At 39.5% G+C, this 17,488-nt stretch overlaps 2 protein-coding genes across 4 annotated transcripts in view; one reads left to right on the top strand and one right to left on the bottom strand.

The window, feature by feature from the left end:
- The window catches only part of LOC119022541 (adenylate cyclase type 6-like), a 38,481-nt gene extending 24,593 nt beyond the window's left edge, over positions 1-13,888 (top strand). For 2 of the 3 annotated variants that reach the window (XM_037103510.1, XM_037103511.1), the window contains 20 exons: positions 1,579-1,700; positions 2,362-2,473; positions 3,001-3,128; positions 3,224-3,382; positions 3,726-3,867; positions 5,019-5,147; positions 5,238-5,266; positions 5,358-5,505; positions 6,202-6,299; positions 6,912-6,999; positions 7,106-7,222; positions 7,316-7,474; positions 7,631-7,806; positions 8,849-8,875; positions 8,966-8,995; positions 9,754-9,886; positions 10,069-10,332; positions 10,450-10,654; positions 10,755-10,879; positions 11,079-13,888. In XM_037103510.1, coding sequence (XP_036959405.1) covers positions 1,579-1,700; positions 2,362-2,473; positions 3,001-3,128; positions 3,224-3,382; positions 3,726-3,867; positions 5,019-5,147; positions 5,238-5,266; positions 5,358-5,505; positions 6,202-6,299; positions 6,912-6,999; positions 7,106-7,222; positions 7,316-7,474; positions 7,631-7,806; positions 8,849-8,875; positions 8,966-8,995; positions 9,754-9,886; positions 10,069-10,332; positions 10,450-10,654; positions 10,755-10,879; positions 11,079-11,207 — 2,520 coding nt within the window. In that variant the 3' untranslated portion in view covers positions 11,208-13,888. The remainder of the gene's footprint in view (positions 1-1,578; positions 1,701-2,361; positions 2,474-3,000; positions 3,129-3,223; positions 3,383-3,725; positions 3,868-5,018; positions 5,148-5,237; positions 5,267-5,357; positions 5,506-6,201; positions 6,300-6,911; positions 7,000-7,105; positions 7,223-7,315; positions 7,475-7,630; positions 7,807-8,848; positions 8,876-8,965; positions 8,996-9,753; positions 9,887-10,068; positions 10,333-10,449; positions 10,655-10,754; positions 10,880-11,078) is intronic. The other variant, XM_037103512.1, reaches the window with a different exon arrangement.
- A 1,819-nt stretch (positions 13,889-15,707) lies between these two features.
- Positions 15,708-17,429, bottom strand: LOC119022550 (testis-expressed protein 49-like). Its single transcript, XM_037103524.1, has 4 exons — positions 17,236-17,429; positions 16,128-16,298; positions 15,911-16,034; positions 15,708-15,825 (listed from the first exon to the last, which is right to left on the bottom strand). Exons 1-4 carry the CDS (start codon positions 17,324-17,326, stop codon positions 15,792-15,794), a joined length of 420 nt encoding a protein of 139 aa, XP_036959419.1. The 5' UTR covers positions 17,327-17,429; the 3' UTR covers positions 15,708-15,791.
- Between the last annotated feature and the right edge of the window lie 59 nt (positions 17,430-17,488).

Below are 17,488 nucleotides of genomic sequence, written 5' to 3' on the forward strand. Positions count from 1 at the left end.
CTGAAGTACATTTGTTCCTACTGGAGGTGTGTGTCTTTGAAGCTGGGTCATGTATATGTAGTTCTATTTGAAAGGCTCAGTAAATGTCTCTCACAGAACTAAATGGTTTATTTGCTGGACAGTATTTTCACCTTTAAATTAATTTGGTGTAAATTTGAGTTTGAATTAGTGGCAGCCGGATTGTGTATATTGGATCGACCATACTCCTGTTCACGACACAACATTGTGGCTCACTGATGTGTGTTTAATATTAGCTTTTGGACAACAATGGAGCTCTATGTCACAGATTAAGATAAATGAGGTTCTGGATACAGAGACAATACTTGTTGGAGCATTTCATTGGTATTTGTGACAATGAGAAAAATAATAACCACACTTACGCTTAACTTTTGACTAAAACTAAACATTGTCCTAATTATTGTTGAGAAGGGAGTGAGGAGGTGAGTTGATGAATGAGCTAGCTTACCATTTACTGACCTATTTTACATCGTGGGACAGCTGTTCTCAAACCCAAATTCACTTTAGCAGTGGAGGACTTTATGTGGAGGAATCCCGAAAATGTTATTTGAAAATGATTCATGTTCATTTAAAAACATACAGTACAATACTATTAAAATACTGTAGAATGTTTGATAATAACACGCAAACTGAAATTTAATTTTGACTAAATTTTTTCTGTCCTGTAATATTTTTGTTTGCACGTCACGGTTGCACACATCATCCATGCTGTGTTATTAGCTAAACTCAAACTATGATGGCAAGATAGTAAACAAAGGTGAAATGAAATGTTCAAAGGTATTTCAAGCAGCTCGGTTGAAATTGAAGTTGACCACAATGAACTGAGCAAGACCCTTCCAACAGTAACACTGCTAACAATAGCAGCAAATGGCACAACATAGTACGCTGAGTAGAGTTTATCTACCCTACTGTATTTTCATGTCAGTCAAAATGAAGTTGCTTTGAAAGCCTAATATTTTCTGAGGTGCCAAATGGGGTAAAAAGTTTCAGAAGAAAAGAGGAACTAATGACAAAGAAACACTGAAACAAACAAAAATAAGTTATAACAATGTGAAATTTAAAAAAAAAGGACTAACAGCAGCACTAATTGCTGATGGGGAGAAAAAAATTTGAGAAACACTGTCGTCAAACAAAACGTGAAAATCTCTTGAGCTTGTGTTCAAGGTGTACTATGTAGTTTTGAGAAAGAACTTTTAAATCAGAGAGAGTGAAACAAAGTTAATTATGCCTAAACAAACCGTTTTTAATTTCATTACTGAATGAACGGACTGAAAAAATTTTTTATACAGGACAACACAAGTTCATACTGTATTTCTAGAAAAAATAAATATTTCTCAGCTTGTATTTTACATTACATTTACATTTTACATTAATAACGTAAATATTAAAATTCTGAGTTTGAGTTTTTTTCTATAAATTGCCCCTTTAAACACAGACCTAATTTCGGGCATCTAACCAAAAGCCAATAAAGAAAAAAAAACCCAAAACATTGACATAGAGACCAGCGAACATTAAGTGTGAAACAGTCTGCATTTTGTGTCTTTGTTGTGTCTTTTCCAGGAGCGTCTCTTGCTCTCAGTGTTGCCAAGGCACGTTGCAATGGAGATGAAGGCCGACATCAATGCCAAGAAGGAAGACATGATGTTCCATAAGATCTATATCCAGAAACATGACAATGTCAGGTTAGTGCTGTGATTTATAGTTTAATCATTGTTTCAAATTTTACTTTATCGTTTTTGTTTTTTTTTTGTGATATGATCTCGTGTGATGTATCGTCATCCTCAAAACATCAAAAAACAAATGAAAATGTCAAAAAACCCGACACAAAACAAACATTGTCCATCGTTTGTCCTGAGAGTGATTCACACACACTCGTGCCCACATACACTCACACATGCACACTGATATACAAGCGTGCTCACAGAGTCAGAAGAGGGTAGAGTGGTTTGGCAGAGTGGAGGCTAATTAACACTAGTGAGGGAATACTTAATCACCAGCAGCCAAGATAAGATAATCCCCAAAGATGGAGAGCTTCAGCACACATTCAATTACAGCACTGAGCAAACACACTGCACAGCCTCTCACTCCCACCTCTCTCTCACACACACACACACACACACACACACACACACACACACACACACACACACTTCACACTGGCACAGATCTCCTTCAGAAGACTTTAAGGTCAGACTTCCTGCCTCTCTCAAGGTCAGCAGCCCTGATAGCAACATGCAGCACTATCATACAACTGCCATGTAGATATCATAGAACTGCACAGTTACTAATGCTAAAACTATGTTTTTTTCTTTCTGCTCTTCCACCTCTTGATCTCGTCCTCAGTATTCTGTTTGCAGACATCGAGGGTTTCACCAGCCTGGCCTCTCAGTGCACAGCTCAGGAGCTGGTCATGACGCTCAATGAACTCTTTGCCCGTTTCGACAAGCTGGCGTCGGTAAGAAGCGCACACAGCGTCCTTTCTCATGTGTCTGTGACTTCACATGCTGTGTCGAGTTTGACATTTTAGGAAATAAAAGGGTGCTGAAAGTAAGGTTTTGTTACTAGATCCATCTCAGCTTCCTGGCTGTACTGACACTCTTAATGGGGCGTCCTCTAGAAGTGTTTGTTTCTGAGTGCATTACGGAACTGATTCCTAGAGAAAGACTCATTTTTTGAAACAAGAAACACAAGTCTTGTTTAAGGAAATCTCTCAAAGTTGTTGCCTCATCTAGATTATCAAAATCACTTAAATATTCAGTCATGGCTTTGGAAATAAATTCTTGCTGGCTGTTCCTCATAGTAAATTTTCAAACTCCTCTCTCCAGCTCACGTTTCCACCTTCATCTTACTGCAAGAAAATTAATGAGCATATTTCCCTGAATGTCGAACTGTTCCTTCATTCGTCTTTTGGACACTTAAACAACCTAATTTTTTAAAATGTGTTTTCATCTCTTGCTCTCTCTTTTTTACCGTCTTTCTCAGGAGAACCACTGTCTACGTATTAAAATTTTGGGTGATTGTTATTATTGTGTGTCCGGGCTGCCTGAGCCCCGGGCCGACCACGCCCACTGCTGTGTGGAGATGGGCGTCGACATGATAGAGGCCATCTCGTGAGTAGAAACAGTGTTTGCATATGTGTGCTGTTTGGATTGGCTTTGTTTGTTTGATGTAATAGAGGCTGATCTTCTGTGCTGTGTACCCGCAGGCTGGTGCGAGAAGTGACGGGGGTCAACGTAAACATGCGCGTCGGCATTCACAGTGGGCGTGTCCACTGTGGCGTGCTGGGACTGAGGAAGTGGCAGTTTGACGTGTGGTCAAACGATGTCACACTGGCCAATCACATGGAGGCGGGAGGCAAAGCAGGGTGAGGTTCACACGCAACGATTTGCATGGTAAAAAAATCAGCAAAGTCCACAGAAGCTGTTGACGCAAGATGATTTACTGGTAATCAACAAAGGTACCATGTTTATAAAGAACCAGTAAAGTAAAGATGGCTTACTTTATTGGTTCTTTATAAACAATACGTATCTGTCACTCGCTTTCAAAACAAATGCTCCACTGGCACATATTAGCAAAGATCTGTACAACCGCAGGTGCTGATGTCTTACCGCTTTGTCAAAAGGGCCGCTTGAATCAACAAAAACTAAAAGTTCCTCATAGTGAATTTAATGTTTTATATTAAATTCCTTGTGTTTACCTCCTCGTAGGCGGATCCACATCACCAAGGCTACCTTGCAGTACCTCAACGGAGACTATGAGGTGGAACCAGGTTTTGGAGGTGAGAGGAATGCGTATCTAAAGGAAAACAGCATAGAGACCTTCCTGGTCCTCGGCTGCAGCCAGAAACGGGTCAGTGCATAAAAACACAAAATGCCATAAGCATATGTTTGTCATGTTCAGGGTTTTTCTTTTTTTTCTTAAAGAAAACACAGAAATATACATATGCACTAAGATTTTATTAATTATTTATTTCTGAATTTTTTTCTCTTATATTTCCTTTTACAATCATTATTTTTCACCCAGTTTAAATGTTAGCATATTAGCCTTTTAGCACATCCTTTAGAGTACGGCAAGGTAACATTCTGATGCTTCTGTATCAGAATTTCATGATACAATAACAATCTAAAAAAATACACTGTATATTCATTGTGTACATTGCTGCACTAGAACCACCTTCTTATCAAAGAGTTCAATGCGCTGTACCATACTTCTATTAAACATTTTGACTCCAGAATGGTTGTGCTTTTTGGCAGTTTTGCAGGTTTACAGATATTTTACATTATATTTTTACATCATACATACACATACATGGCACACATGGACATGGACAAGTTGAAGTCAGTTAAGACTTTGCACTTTTTCATACATTGTTTCATCTCGGATGAATTCCTTGAAACTGACACGCCAAAGGACTGAGTTAATACATTATTCATGCATGTTGGCTTTTTAGGGGTGTTTTGTATTCTTCCCTTAGACAGGTATTGTGATGTATTGTTATGTGATTGTCTTGCAATGTGTTGATTGTTGCAGACGCGATAAACTTGTTATCATCGATACGTATTGTGAATTATATTGTCTGAAAGGGGCCTCGCTTAAAGGGGAGAACAAAACATTTGTCCAACCTGCAGAATGTTTTAGGAAGTGTGGAATGATTTCTGTTGTTTGGCCAAGTTTTGCATTGACAAGTAGGGCAAACACCAACAACAACTAAAAATAACTTGGGGGGGCCTAGAATCTTGAATCTGTTGCAGATCAACAGTGACAAGTAGACAAACTGTTTTCCACTGTGAAGAAAAAGAACCACAGAGGAATAATCTTCACAGATGACAGGGGACAGATTTGTGAATGAACTAATCTGACTGTACGCTCCCTTGTGGGCGTCATGAAAGCCAGAACGAAAAAGACCTCTTCCAGTGTATTTTGTCACTTATATTATTATTCAGTGTGTTGTGTTGTTTGAGAACAGTTGGTCAAGCTTTCATCCTCTTTCCGCTGAGCAGAAGGAGGAGAAGGCGATGATGGCAAAGATGCAGCGGACGAGGGCCAACTCTAACGAGGGGCTGATGCCACGCTGGGTCCCTGACAGAACCTTCTCCCGGACCAAAGACTCCAAAGTCTTCAGACAAATGGTGAGACTCAACATCGACTTGCTCCTCCATGGTGACAGGCTGCAGCTTCTCGCTTCTCCCTGAGACTCATATTTGTCATATTTCTTTCAGGGGATTGATGAGACCTCCAGTAAAGACAAGTGAGTACTCACTCTCGATGCTCAGATGTTTGAAAAGTGCTCCTTTTTTTTTTTTTACTTGATCTCATTAACGCCTTTATCTTTTTTTCAGCCGTGGAGTTCAGGAGGCCATGAACCCTGAGGACGAGGTGGATGAATTTCTGGGGAGAGCCATTGACGCACGCAGCATTGACCAGCTGAGAAAAGACCACGTGAAGAAGTTCCTGCTCACCTTCCAGACCTCGAGCCTTGAGAAAAAGGTTAAGAAGAGACTCGTGATTGTTTTGCTACAGCTGCAAACATATGTAACATATGACCCAAATTTTTGTTTACAACATTATGAGCAGAATGCGACTAAAAACACTGCGTTGATGTTGCAGAGACATTTACTGAAGTTAGCTCGCTAAACTACTCGCACCAGCTGTCCTTTCTCCTTAAAGTCTTATAGCCCCAAAGTTTCAGCTAGGAGAGATATGTCAACTGTTGTGAAGAAGAATAAATGAATACTCCTTCATGCAGTTTCCTTACTAAATAGAAAAAATACAACCTCCTGAATACAAGATCCTCTGATATTAATTGTAAAAAAGGCTTCATTCAGGCTCCACATACATGGAACAAAACTTACCAACAGTCTTTGTTTGACTTTCCACAATCACAGTAAGTCCTCAGTTCCTTGAGTGAGATGTGAAAATATTCTGGCTCTACAAAACATTTTTCCACCACTAACTGAGTCATGAGCTAACGGTAGCTAGCTACTGTCAAGGACAGCTTCCACAGAGCAGCAGCTGTCCCTCTGGTGATGTTCTGACCCCTTTGAATTTTGGCCATATTTTACAAATTACACCTTTAAAGTGTTTACTTTTCATTTAGTTCCGCTTTACCACATTTTTATTACTGCTTATTTTTGTTGTAGTTTCTTCCACCTAACTGTCTTCTTCATTTCTTTTCTGTTGCAGTATTCCAAAAAGGTGGACGATCGTTTTGGAGGCTACGTTGCCTGCACCCTACTAGTATTCTGCTTCATATCATTCATACAGATTGTTATCTTTCCACAGTAAGTTCTTACACATATACTGTAGATCCTCCAATATGTACCTTGTTAAGACTGCCTTTACATAATACATTGATGCCCTTTAATTTTGGTCTGGTTCATGTTAGCGCTGACTGATTAAAAGACATTAGACAATTTCGTGACTTTCATCCCACTTGGAGAACTCGTGTATCATTTTTTGCGAATTTTTTGTCACAAGGACCTGATATGTTCATATTTCTGCATAGAAACAGGAGGGAAAAAAACGTATCTTGTTCCGCAGTCTTAAAGGTGGATAGGGACTGCATGGCACATTTTATTGAGGAACCTGTAAAATGCAGAAGGAAAGTAGCTCAACTCAGATGTTTTACCTCCTTATTACTATGATCCATCCCTACACATGTGTCAACATGCATAAATATATACAATTCACCAGTTATACAAAAAAGGGTATAAGGCTGCCCTTTAACAATCAGCAGGTGGATTAATAGGACTTTTAAATCGATGCTAAAAACATTTATCTGTTGTTTGGCTTAGTTTGCTTGGTTGCATGTAGAAGTTTGACCAAAACTGAGCCGGTTAGTTGAGAACGCGCCCTGAATATCTCTCTGTAACTTTATGTATTGTTCCTTGCAGCACCCCAGTCATGCTGGGAATCTACATCAGTATCTTCATCATCCTCGCCAACATCCTCTTCATCTGTGCCATATATTCGTGCATCAAGGTAGTGAAGCTCATGAAAACAAACAAAACTGATATTTTGGTAATATACTTTCACCATCTGTCGAAGGTGTAAATCTTATTTCTTTTCTTTTTTTTCCCTCGTGCAGCTCTTTCCAGGTGCGATGCAGACTGTCTCGAAGAAGATTGTCCAGTCTCGCACCAACAGCACCCTGGTTGGAGTATTTACCATCATCCTCGTCTTCATCTCTGCCTTTGTTAATATGGTCAGTGACAGCTAACACAGAAGACCAGCCATACATGTAGAAAATCTTGCTGGGTAGATGATCACGTGTGATGTATGTTTGGCTTCGCTGCAGTTTGCCTGTGACACCACGGGCTTGGCACAGTGCGTTGCGGAGAAGCTCAACACCTCCGAAGCCCTGGTGACACCCTGTCTGATCCACAGCCTGAATGTGTCCGTTGAAGGCGGTCTAGAGATCTGTCCGAGCCAAGGCCCCTCCTGCCCCTTTCCTGAGGTGAGTTCATTGTATGTCACCACTTCACTGTTTGTGTCCCCGGCACAAACGGTCGAGCCATTTCAAACGGAAAATGTCACATTTGCATTTGTGTTTCTGTGAGAGATCTATTGTTGATAGCACCTCTTTGTGATGCTGCTCTCCTGTTCGTGCCAGTATTTCAGCTACAGTGTGCTGCTGACGCTGCTGGCCTGCTCGGTGTTCCTGCAGATCAGCAGCATCGGGAAGCTGGCCCTCATGCTGCTCATCCAGCTCACCTTCCTGCTGCTGGTGGAGTGGCCACAAGTAGCACTATTCGACAACGCAGACCTCTTTGTCACCTCCAATGCCATGTAAGTGCCACAGGCTGGGTGCTGATTTGGAGCGGGGGCGCAGAACAATGTTTGTATAAAACTAGGCAGCTTTTTTCATGTTTTAAATGTAGGGCTGAGTATTGATCCTCAATCGGGTATTGAAAATGGTGTTATTTATTATTTTAGTTATTCTTTTATCCTGATAACATCTCCATCTTTGCACCATATTTTATCAAGTCCACGGCTTTAATCAGCTCACTGGCTTGATTTTTCAAGCTACTATTCCTAGTCCACCTACTGAAACGTGTTGGCTGGCTTCAACCTCCTCTACCATCAACATGATCTCGTCTTCCACAAAGTTTGATTTTCTCTTCTGTTCCATGGTTATTCCTGACAAAAACCCCTGTTCATGCTGGCATTATTAAAAGGGAAATGATAAGGCACGTGTTTCAGTTTAAATTACTTTAAACTTTACTTCGTAGATGACATGTGCAGAAGGGACAAATGGGATTCTTGGAACCTGCTTCAGCAAGGTTTTTTATACTCAACACCTTTTGTGAATTGATTTTAAATACATCATTAGCAGTGATCTTAAGACTCAGACTAAGTCCAAGCACAAATGGAAGACATTTTTATAAATGAGGCCCCGGAGATGTTTCAAGAGGAGAGCAGGAATAACAGTAGAATTTAGCGAGTTAGACTGTTCTTATCTTTATAATTTGGAAGGATAATAATAATGCAAAAACCTAGTAAATGATTCCATCCAACTGTATGCGTTTTTTCCCCCTCACATTAGTAACTCACTTAAGCAGTTATAACATAGGTCAGCAGAAAATATACTTGAAGACAATGTAAGTGAATATGTACTGAGATGCTCTGTGAAAATGACAAAAACACCTAACAACATCAAAAACACCTAACACAGAGACATTACACACACACACACTCAACATTTTAAGTAACATTAACATTACCAATTTGTACCAACAATTGATTTGTACAATTTTATTTTTGCTATATATCTTCAGTTTTGTACATTTTGTTGTTTGTACTAATGGTATTTTTTTGTTCCCTTTTTTAGTGATTTAAATGAAACTAGTGCTCAATGGTAAGATTGTTTTAAAAAAGGAACACTAATATTATAATGCTATTTTGCTTCATTTGTGTTGATGAGAATTCATTTTCTTTGTACTTTTAGGTCCAGTTTCAATGAAACTACAAACCAATGGTAAGATTACATTCAGTATTACTTTCACACCAAGAACCATAACTGTAAAGATGACTGTAAAGATAACGATGTGAGGATCCAAACTGATAACAAGGATACTGATCCATGAAATTCTTCAAAGATGAGTTTGCAGAATCCATCCCTGTTAGCAATGATCACCAAAAGATTCTCAACATTAATTATCCTGGCGATTGTCAAGAGAACATGAGAAAGACAAAAGAAACTTTATAAACCCTAAAACAGTTTGGCTTTTTGTTTCAGGTGAAATTAAGTTTTTTATGTGTAATTTGCAGCCTAATACACATTATATAAGCATTCAATGAGCTGTATAAATAACCAAGACTGAGTTATTAGAGTAGGCTGTCTAAAAAGTGTTTCCTAAATGCCATCAATTAGCTTACATAATACACCAATTTAATAAACACCTCTGAAATAGTATTTTGTAGAAAACTGTCCCCAAAATCAAGCTGATTGATGAGCCTGTGAATTCAGATGAATTTTGATTGGTTGTCAGTGTTTCTATCGTTCATCAAAACACTCTGAAAGTGATCCCAAGGATGTCGTTTGCATCTGTGATTGTCTTTATATTGTGGTGTGAATTCCACAGACCACTTGAATTAGAAAGATATATTCATAGTTATTGTTATAGTTGTCGTTCTTGGTCTGGACATCCCGATATGCTATAATTATTTTAAAGCTTTTATCCCCCCAGTTCATCTTACATACATTAATCTGAACACGTGTCCGTCACTCCGCAGCCCATTTGTTGTGACCAAAGTGTCCCTGAGGGTCATGACTCCAGTGATCCTCACAGTCTTCGTCCTGGCACTGTACCTGCACGCCCAGCAGGTTGAATCTACTGCACGCCTCGACTTCCTGTGGAAATTACAGGTATGTGCAGCGTCCACTAGAGGGCGCCATCTGACCAAACACAATGTCTTCATGTTTCTGAAAAAAACTCAATGTTGTCCATCAATGAACAAGATGATAGACATAGATCTGCCACTTAAACCTTGACCTTGTCAGACATTATACTTGTCTGAATATAACTAATAAAAAGTTTTATCTCTCAGGCCACAGAAGAGAAGGAGGAGATGGAGGAACTGCAAGCCTACAATCGTCGCCTCCTCCATAATATTCTGCCTAAGGACGTTGCTGCTCACTTTTTGGCACGTGAGCGGCGCAACGACGAGCTATACTACCAGTCCTGTGAGTGTGTTGCTGTCATGTTCGCCTCCATCAGCAACTTTTCTGAATTCTACGTGGAGCTGGAGGCCAACAACGAGGGAGTGGAGTGTCTGCGGCTGCTCAACGAGATCATCGCCGACTTTGATGAGGTAAAATACGTCACGGCATGTTTGTAAAACTCAATGTGCAGATTTGATTCCCAAACATTAAAAAAAAAAGGGATTATATGATTTTTTGTAAACTGTGCAAATGTATCCTGTTCTCAGATCATCAGTGAAGAGAAGTACAGGCAGCTAGAGAAGATCAAGACCATCGGCTCCACCTACATGGCGGCCTCCGGTCTCAATGACTCCACCTATGACAAGGAGGGACGTTCCCATATTACTGCACTGGCCGACTACGCCATGAGACTCCGGGAGCAGATGAAATACATCAACGAGCATTCCTTCAACAACTTCCAGATGAAAATAGGTAAAAAAAAATTAAAAAAAATAAAAACAGCACAAGATTCATGTTTAGTAGAAGTTTTGCTTTGTTGATTCACTGTAATGTTTTTGTCTTTGATTCTCAGGCCTGAACATTGGACCAGTGGTAGCTGGGGTTATCGGTGCACGCAAGCCTCAATATGATATTTGGGGAAACACAGTTAATGTGGCCAGTCGTATGGACAGCACAGGTGTGCCTGACCGCATACAGGTAGGTTTCATGTGACTTCGAATAACAGACATCCAGGTGTGAAACAAAGCAAGAAAATGAGGTCATAGTGGAAGGGGCATATAAATTCTTTAAGATATAAGACATTTTTAAATTAAGACTATGAAAATGAAAATCATTAAATAAACATTGATCACTCAGGTTCATAAATGTAAATCTGCCTGTTCCGTTCTAATCACAGGTGACTACAGACCTCCACCAGGTGCTTGCAAACAAAGGGTACGTGCTGGAGTGTCGCGGGGTGGTTAAGGTCAAAGGGAAAGGGGAAATGACAACCTACTTCCTGAATGATGGACCGCCCAACAGTTAGCAGCCATGGCGGCAGCAGATGCCGGGATGATCCCCACTGCAAGGACACAGCACCACTGAGCGAGGACTCACAGTGCAAACGAATGGCTAAAAAACTCGAGACGCCATCACTTGAATCCCCAAGCAAAGAGGAAAAAAAACTTTTAAGACTTCAAAAGGAAAGTGTTCTTGAGAGGAAAATGTTCTCGTCTGGCAGCCATTTTGGCCCACGTACATGTTGAAGGACAAGTGTTTTTCTCATGTCTAGCCTCTCTCTCAGGCTTCTTGAAAGATGCAAAGTCTGTTTATTTAAAACAACGCCTTTTAGCCTGTGTCAAAAGAAGATTAACGCTGTACATAAGGCTACTTTTATTTTTACTTTGTGTTTTGTTTTTGTTCTATTTGTTTTCCGGTAATTTTTATTTCACATGAATTATGAACAGGTACTCATATTTTGTTTCTGGATTAATTATTTATTCTGATCTCAATGTTTTGTGCAAAAGGTCCTTTATGAAAAGTGTGAATACATACGTGCACAAATATCCAGTTTATTACACGTTTATAAGTGTGTATGTACATGCATATTTGTGTGTGTATGACTATATGTATAAACTGAGGAGGAATATATTGACCAAAGACTAAAGTATTTACTAAAAGCAAGGCAAGACATGTTTGATATGTTCTCGCTGAAGTCAGCAATGATCACCGCCTCTGTTTTTTTTTTTAGGCAGGAGGCCTGAACCCTGTTTGTTTGCCCGACTGCTCATTGTTTTCATAAAATGTCAAATTAATTTATTATTCAGGCAGCAGAGAGCTGACCACTAACTCTAAAATGATGATGTTGCCCTCAACCTCTAAAGAAAAAAGACGACTAAGGATGTTATGAGAAGGCGATGTCCGAAATCTATATTTTTATCTCCACTCTCTGAGGAGCAGAAGTAGCTCCGGCTCGGATCATCCTCATTTCACTTCAAATCAGTTCCTCAGAGCTTGAGCAGCCAGTGGGCAGCTGGTTTCAGCCGTAAAAGTATGTTGTCATCGACTGCTCCTTCCCTTTCAGAGAAGTATTTTTTTGGTGCAAATGGAAATGAAGGAACTCAGATCAGGTAGTTGTCCCAGAGCCATCAGGAGGGGGGAAACCTCGGATTTCAGCGCAGTGGTACCACACAGCCTGATTCTTCCATGAAGAAGAAATAGATGAAGGAAAGAAATATATGTTGATTTTGACTGAATACTGTGCTTTGTAATCCTGAAGGGGCATAACTATTTTCACTGTGAGGTTTTTATGATACAACGAAAACTGCTTTCTTGCCAAACATAACCGCTTTGAAGCATGTCTGATTGTGGTATCTTGTTTTCATTTTGGTTTGTTTTAACGTAGGGTATTTTGTATCACTTCTGTATCCATCATTTGTATATTCTTAATGTTGTTATTATTATTATTATTATTATTATTATTATGAAGATTCTGATTAATTATTATGCTTATTATGATGATTCCATTCCAATGAAAAGGATCAAAGACCAGCACGCTTTCTCGTAATATGCCAGTCGTAAAAGCTCAAGCTCACTGGTACCAACTGATCAACTGCAGCCAATGAATTCTGCTGTTCAGTCCTGATGTTCAATACAGTATTTCAACTGGCGATCGGTGTGATCATATATAGTAAGAAGAAGTAACTACTAGCTGCCTTTGCAGCAGAACCTGAGTGGTGTATGCTCTCATAAGCATAGCAGTAAACACACAAATACAGATGATTCACTGTGCTTTTTTTATTTTATTTATGCCACTACTGCAGTATTGTAAATCTCAGTCAGCCTTTAAGGTGACCTCTCCCTCCATTAACTTCTCAGCACTAACTATGTGAAGGCAGAATTAGTAGACCTACACACATATTTATTGTATTATTTCCTCCCCCGCTCAGTCTTTCAGCAACATGTGGAAGAACTAATAGCTGAGTTTGATTGCCTTAAGTTAAATCACAGAATAACACTGAACAGGAACTGTGCCTGCTTGCCCTGTCTGGACTGCTGATGTTTGGACGAAGAGGAAGAGAAGGGATAAGGGCTTGTTGAGAATAATTTTCACTTCTCATTACTGCAGTGATCTCAAAATAAATTGGGAGAATCAGCCTGATTTAAGCTCTTCCGCCACTCTCAACAATGGCAACCAACCAGTTGATCATGTTTGTACCAAAGCCAGCTCACGCAGCCTTGTGCTATTGGTCCCTCCTGTGCAATGACATGTGGCCTCTAGCGTGGTGGTGGTGGTGGTGGTGTGAGCACCAGAGGACAGTAATGTAATGGAGATCACCAACTATCAAATGAACTGTGACCAATGAAGAGAGATTCATATAAGCAAAGAGTTTATAGAACGGACATGAGTTTATTAAAATGTGCATTGTATGTATTCTATTTCTATTGGCTGTCCGTAGACTTGTGTTGATTGTTAACTCTTGGGATGTTTTGGGGGGAACGGAGACGGGAGGAAGGTTGTCCCCATACTACTGAAACAGTGTTTTGCTCAGGCCTGATGAATCCTTCCGTATTTGTTTTTTTTCTTTTATTTGTATTTTCCCTGAGTTGGAGGAGTTGAAAGGGGATTGTTTTTGCAAAGTTGAAGGACAAGAAGAGTTGAGGACTATGACAAAGAGAAAAATAACATTTCCCCTTGAAGAAAAAAATAAAAAAAAATCAATGGCTGTTCTTGTGTTTTCATATATCCACTAATGTTTTTTGTTTTTTTTAATGTATTGCAAGTATGTCTTACCTGTGGCTTACAGGAACAGAAGTCACTGGTAGCAAACCTTAATGGCGCCTTTTTAACGGATACAGTAATACTTAACACTAGGGTTCACATAAAAATGTGAGCAGATACTACAGAACGGGAGTAGGAATGAATAAGGAACAACTTGATGATTAATTAATCATTTATGAGTGATCTCTGAAAATCGTAATTTAAGAACGATATAGTAAATAATACTATATTAATAAATCTTTAATGATCAGTTCATAAATACCTGTGATTCGACATATGACCACTTTCCTCAAGAGTGACAACGTCCGTTATTCAACCATGAACCAGCTGCTGAGTGGCACAATCTAGTAATGTCTCAATAATTACTGATAAATTCATCATAAATTACTCTTAATGTTTACCTTCAAGTATGTCAAACATAGTACTAGTAGTGGATGCCAGGTAGAATAATTATTTAATAATTACTTAATCACAAGTTAATCTTTTTCTGCACCTTCAATTAAAGTTAAACATAACACTAAGTAGTTACCAGGTTGATTATGTAATTAATGATTACTTGATCATTAATTACTCTTTGTGCACTTTCAAGTGAAGTTGTACATCTGATTAATCACTGATTAATTACTACGTAGTCCCTGTGTCACTGAGTTGAAACTCATATTAAGAAACATGAAAACGCAAATCTATTATTCTTCACCAGTCAGGGTAAAATGAACAGATCAGTAAGGGGTATTCTCAGGGTTTGTGCAGACTCATCACCTTATGTGGACTATGGTTTGGATTAGCAGCCAACATAACTAAATCCATACCAGTCAATGATAAGTCAGTGATATGCAGCTGCAAACCTGCAGGACCAGCAGTACCACCTTGTGCCATCTACAGGACAGTTATGGTAAGTAACAGCCGTTGTGACAGGACTTGTACTTTTGGCTCTGAGCTGGTGCTTGGACCCCAGTACATGGGCCAGTTGCAGGTCCAGCTGAGAGTTGCGACAGTGGTTATGATTTGGTTTCATTTGTTTTAACCCTTTAAGAATCAGTAGTTTGTGTTGCCAGGTGATCACAAACATGTTATGTGATTATTGTGCTAACAGTAAGTTTGGACACGTTCACCATCATCTTGCAATACTCACTACAGATCTGAGTGACCATGGACTCCAGTATGATGAGCTCCTGTTTCGACTGATGTCATTCATTTTTTACTAATAGGACAAGAGTACTGAAGCCCATTAAGTAAAATTATGGGAAATTTTGTGCCTTTCAGAGGTGAGGATTAGTGTTCAGATCCAGCCTGTGAACATCACTGTTGACTTCTGGCATCTCTCAACACTCACCATTTCTTGACCTCTGCTGTAAATTATGCAACCATCCTCACACTGTTATGTTTCCTGATTTTAAACCATCTGGGCTCCTGCTGTGCATCAGGTAAGGAACCACACGTGGTCTAGTTGCTGAACTCTCCTCTAACTCTGCTTTTCACATGTTCCCAAATTCAGAAGAAGTTATTATAATCTCATCTAGAGGGCAGTACAATATCATGATCTGTATGGACCATTCCAGTAGGGCCTTCCTGTGCCCAAAGACCTTTTATGCCCTCCAGTGTAGCTCTGTTAAACAAATCCTTTTGATATGTGCCATGTGTCACTGCATCACTTTTGGTGATGATGTTTTGAAGCACTTTGTTGTTAAATGTCATGGGTTGTAATTGATGTTAATGGTGCCATTTTAATATAATAAATAAATAAATAAATAGATGAAAGAAAAATCATTGGTTAAAGAATCAACAGTTTAATTACAGAAATGTATCATAACGGGGGGGGGATTGAGAAGGCTGTCAGAACACGATGACCTACCAGTCAGCCATTGACATTTCTTGAACAAACCTGTGAAAGCAACAAGTAGATTATGCTCACAGAGATCTGGATGCTATGTTTAAAAAAATATATTAGACTTGGTAATGTTACATACTTTGTCATCTCACTGTTCTTTCGGGGAAAGCGTTTGACCTGAGTCCATGGCTCAGGACTCTTGGACATCATCCATCCATATTGCTGACTGTCCGTCAGAGGCATTTTGTACAGCTGGTTCGGGGCTGGAGAAGAGAGGAAACCAAGACTTTCACCATTCTAACTTTGATTCTCTCACAGCTCAACCGAATGCATTTGACACAGCTGTGTCTGCTCACATTTGGGCGTTTTAACCCGTTTGACCATCTCTTTGTATTGCTCATGGCTCCCATGGTGTATGGCAGTGCTGTCTGGAAGTGGCTGGTGGTCAACGCTGCATTTGTTTGTACAACTGAGGGCTCCCTGTTGTTCTTGAGATGGAGGCAGCTCTCTGTTGTTAACCTCACCAGCTGTAAAGATATAGGTTCAAGACACAATTTTAAAAAAGACTCAATTTACAGTGGCGTGAACTTGTCTTTTACCAAGAATAAATTGGTGAAAGACAAAATATAGCATATTTTGTTGTTGTTGCATGTTTAGGGCGCTAAAAGACATGCAGGTAATGCTTCATTCAGATGAATAATTTCCAATGACTTTTAATGCTTTGCAATCTCATATCTTTTATGACACCAGATTGTTTGGCTTTAAATGGACAATTCTGTTGTGCTGGTTGTGTGGCTGTCTGACCATAAATGATTCTTGTTTATCCCAGGTCTCTTTCTTGAAAAAGCTATCTCAATGAGCCTACCAGATCGAAGTTCATTTGACAAGTAACATTTTGATCATGGGACCTAAGTCCTCCACACTAGAACACCAACTTAAGTAGTCTTCATTTCGCTGATCATACCTACTTTTACTTGAATAATGTTTTGAATGCAGGATATTAAATATGTTACACTACGGGATGTGATTAATCTATGGATCTGGCCTTTCCCATGTCACCTTACTTATTAACATTGGCACAATGAATGAATGAATTAATGAATTTTCGTCTCTGGTGATTTACATGACCCATCCCTCATGGAATTATTCAGACACACTGACTCACAACCGCTGACACAACCATCATCTTGTTACTAGACTCCAGTAGCACAATACATGAACATCAACATCCCTTTGCCAAACTCTATATAATAAACAAATAAACACCATGTACAGCCATTAGTGCCAAACTCTGTATATCTGAGCAAACATTTATTTTCATGTATTGCAGTTTGCAATTTTTTTTAAAGCTCAAAGACATTTAAAGAAGTATCCTTGTTAGCTTGCAGCAAGCTAATCTGCTTTTACCTGCGGTTGTAACGTTAGCTTACAGAAGAACTTTACAACAAGTCCAACTCCTCTTACCCTGAGGATGAGACGCTCTTCTGGGATTCACTATCATTTTGTCGCCTATTGGGTTTTGATAACCCAGGTGTATTAAACCGAAGAACGCCATTGAAAGCGCTCGAAACCGGGACAGAGGACGCTTTTATCAAAGACGGTCCGCCTGTAAAGAAATCACTACTTTTGGTTTAGGCGTAACCATGGCAACAGGCCCCACCCACCCCGGGTTGTCTCGCGAGAAAACGTTACAAATATTAATTAGCTCCTCCTTGAG

The sequence above is a fragment of the Acanthopagrus latus genome, chromosome 7 (genome assembly GCF_904848185.1).
Source record: "Acanthopagrus latus isolate v.2019 chromosome 7, fAcaLat1.1, whole genome shotgun sequence".
NCBI classification, from domain to species: Eukaryota; Metazoa; Chordata; class Actinopteri; order Spariformes; family Sparidae; genus Acanthopagrus; species Acanthopagrus latus.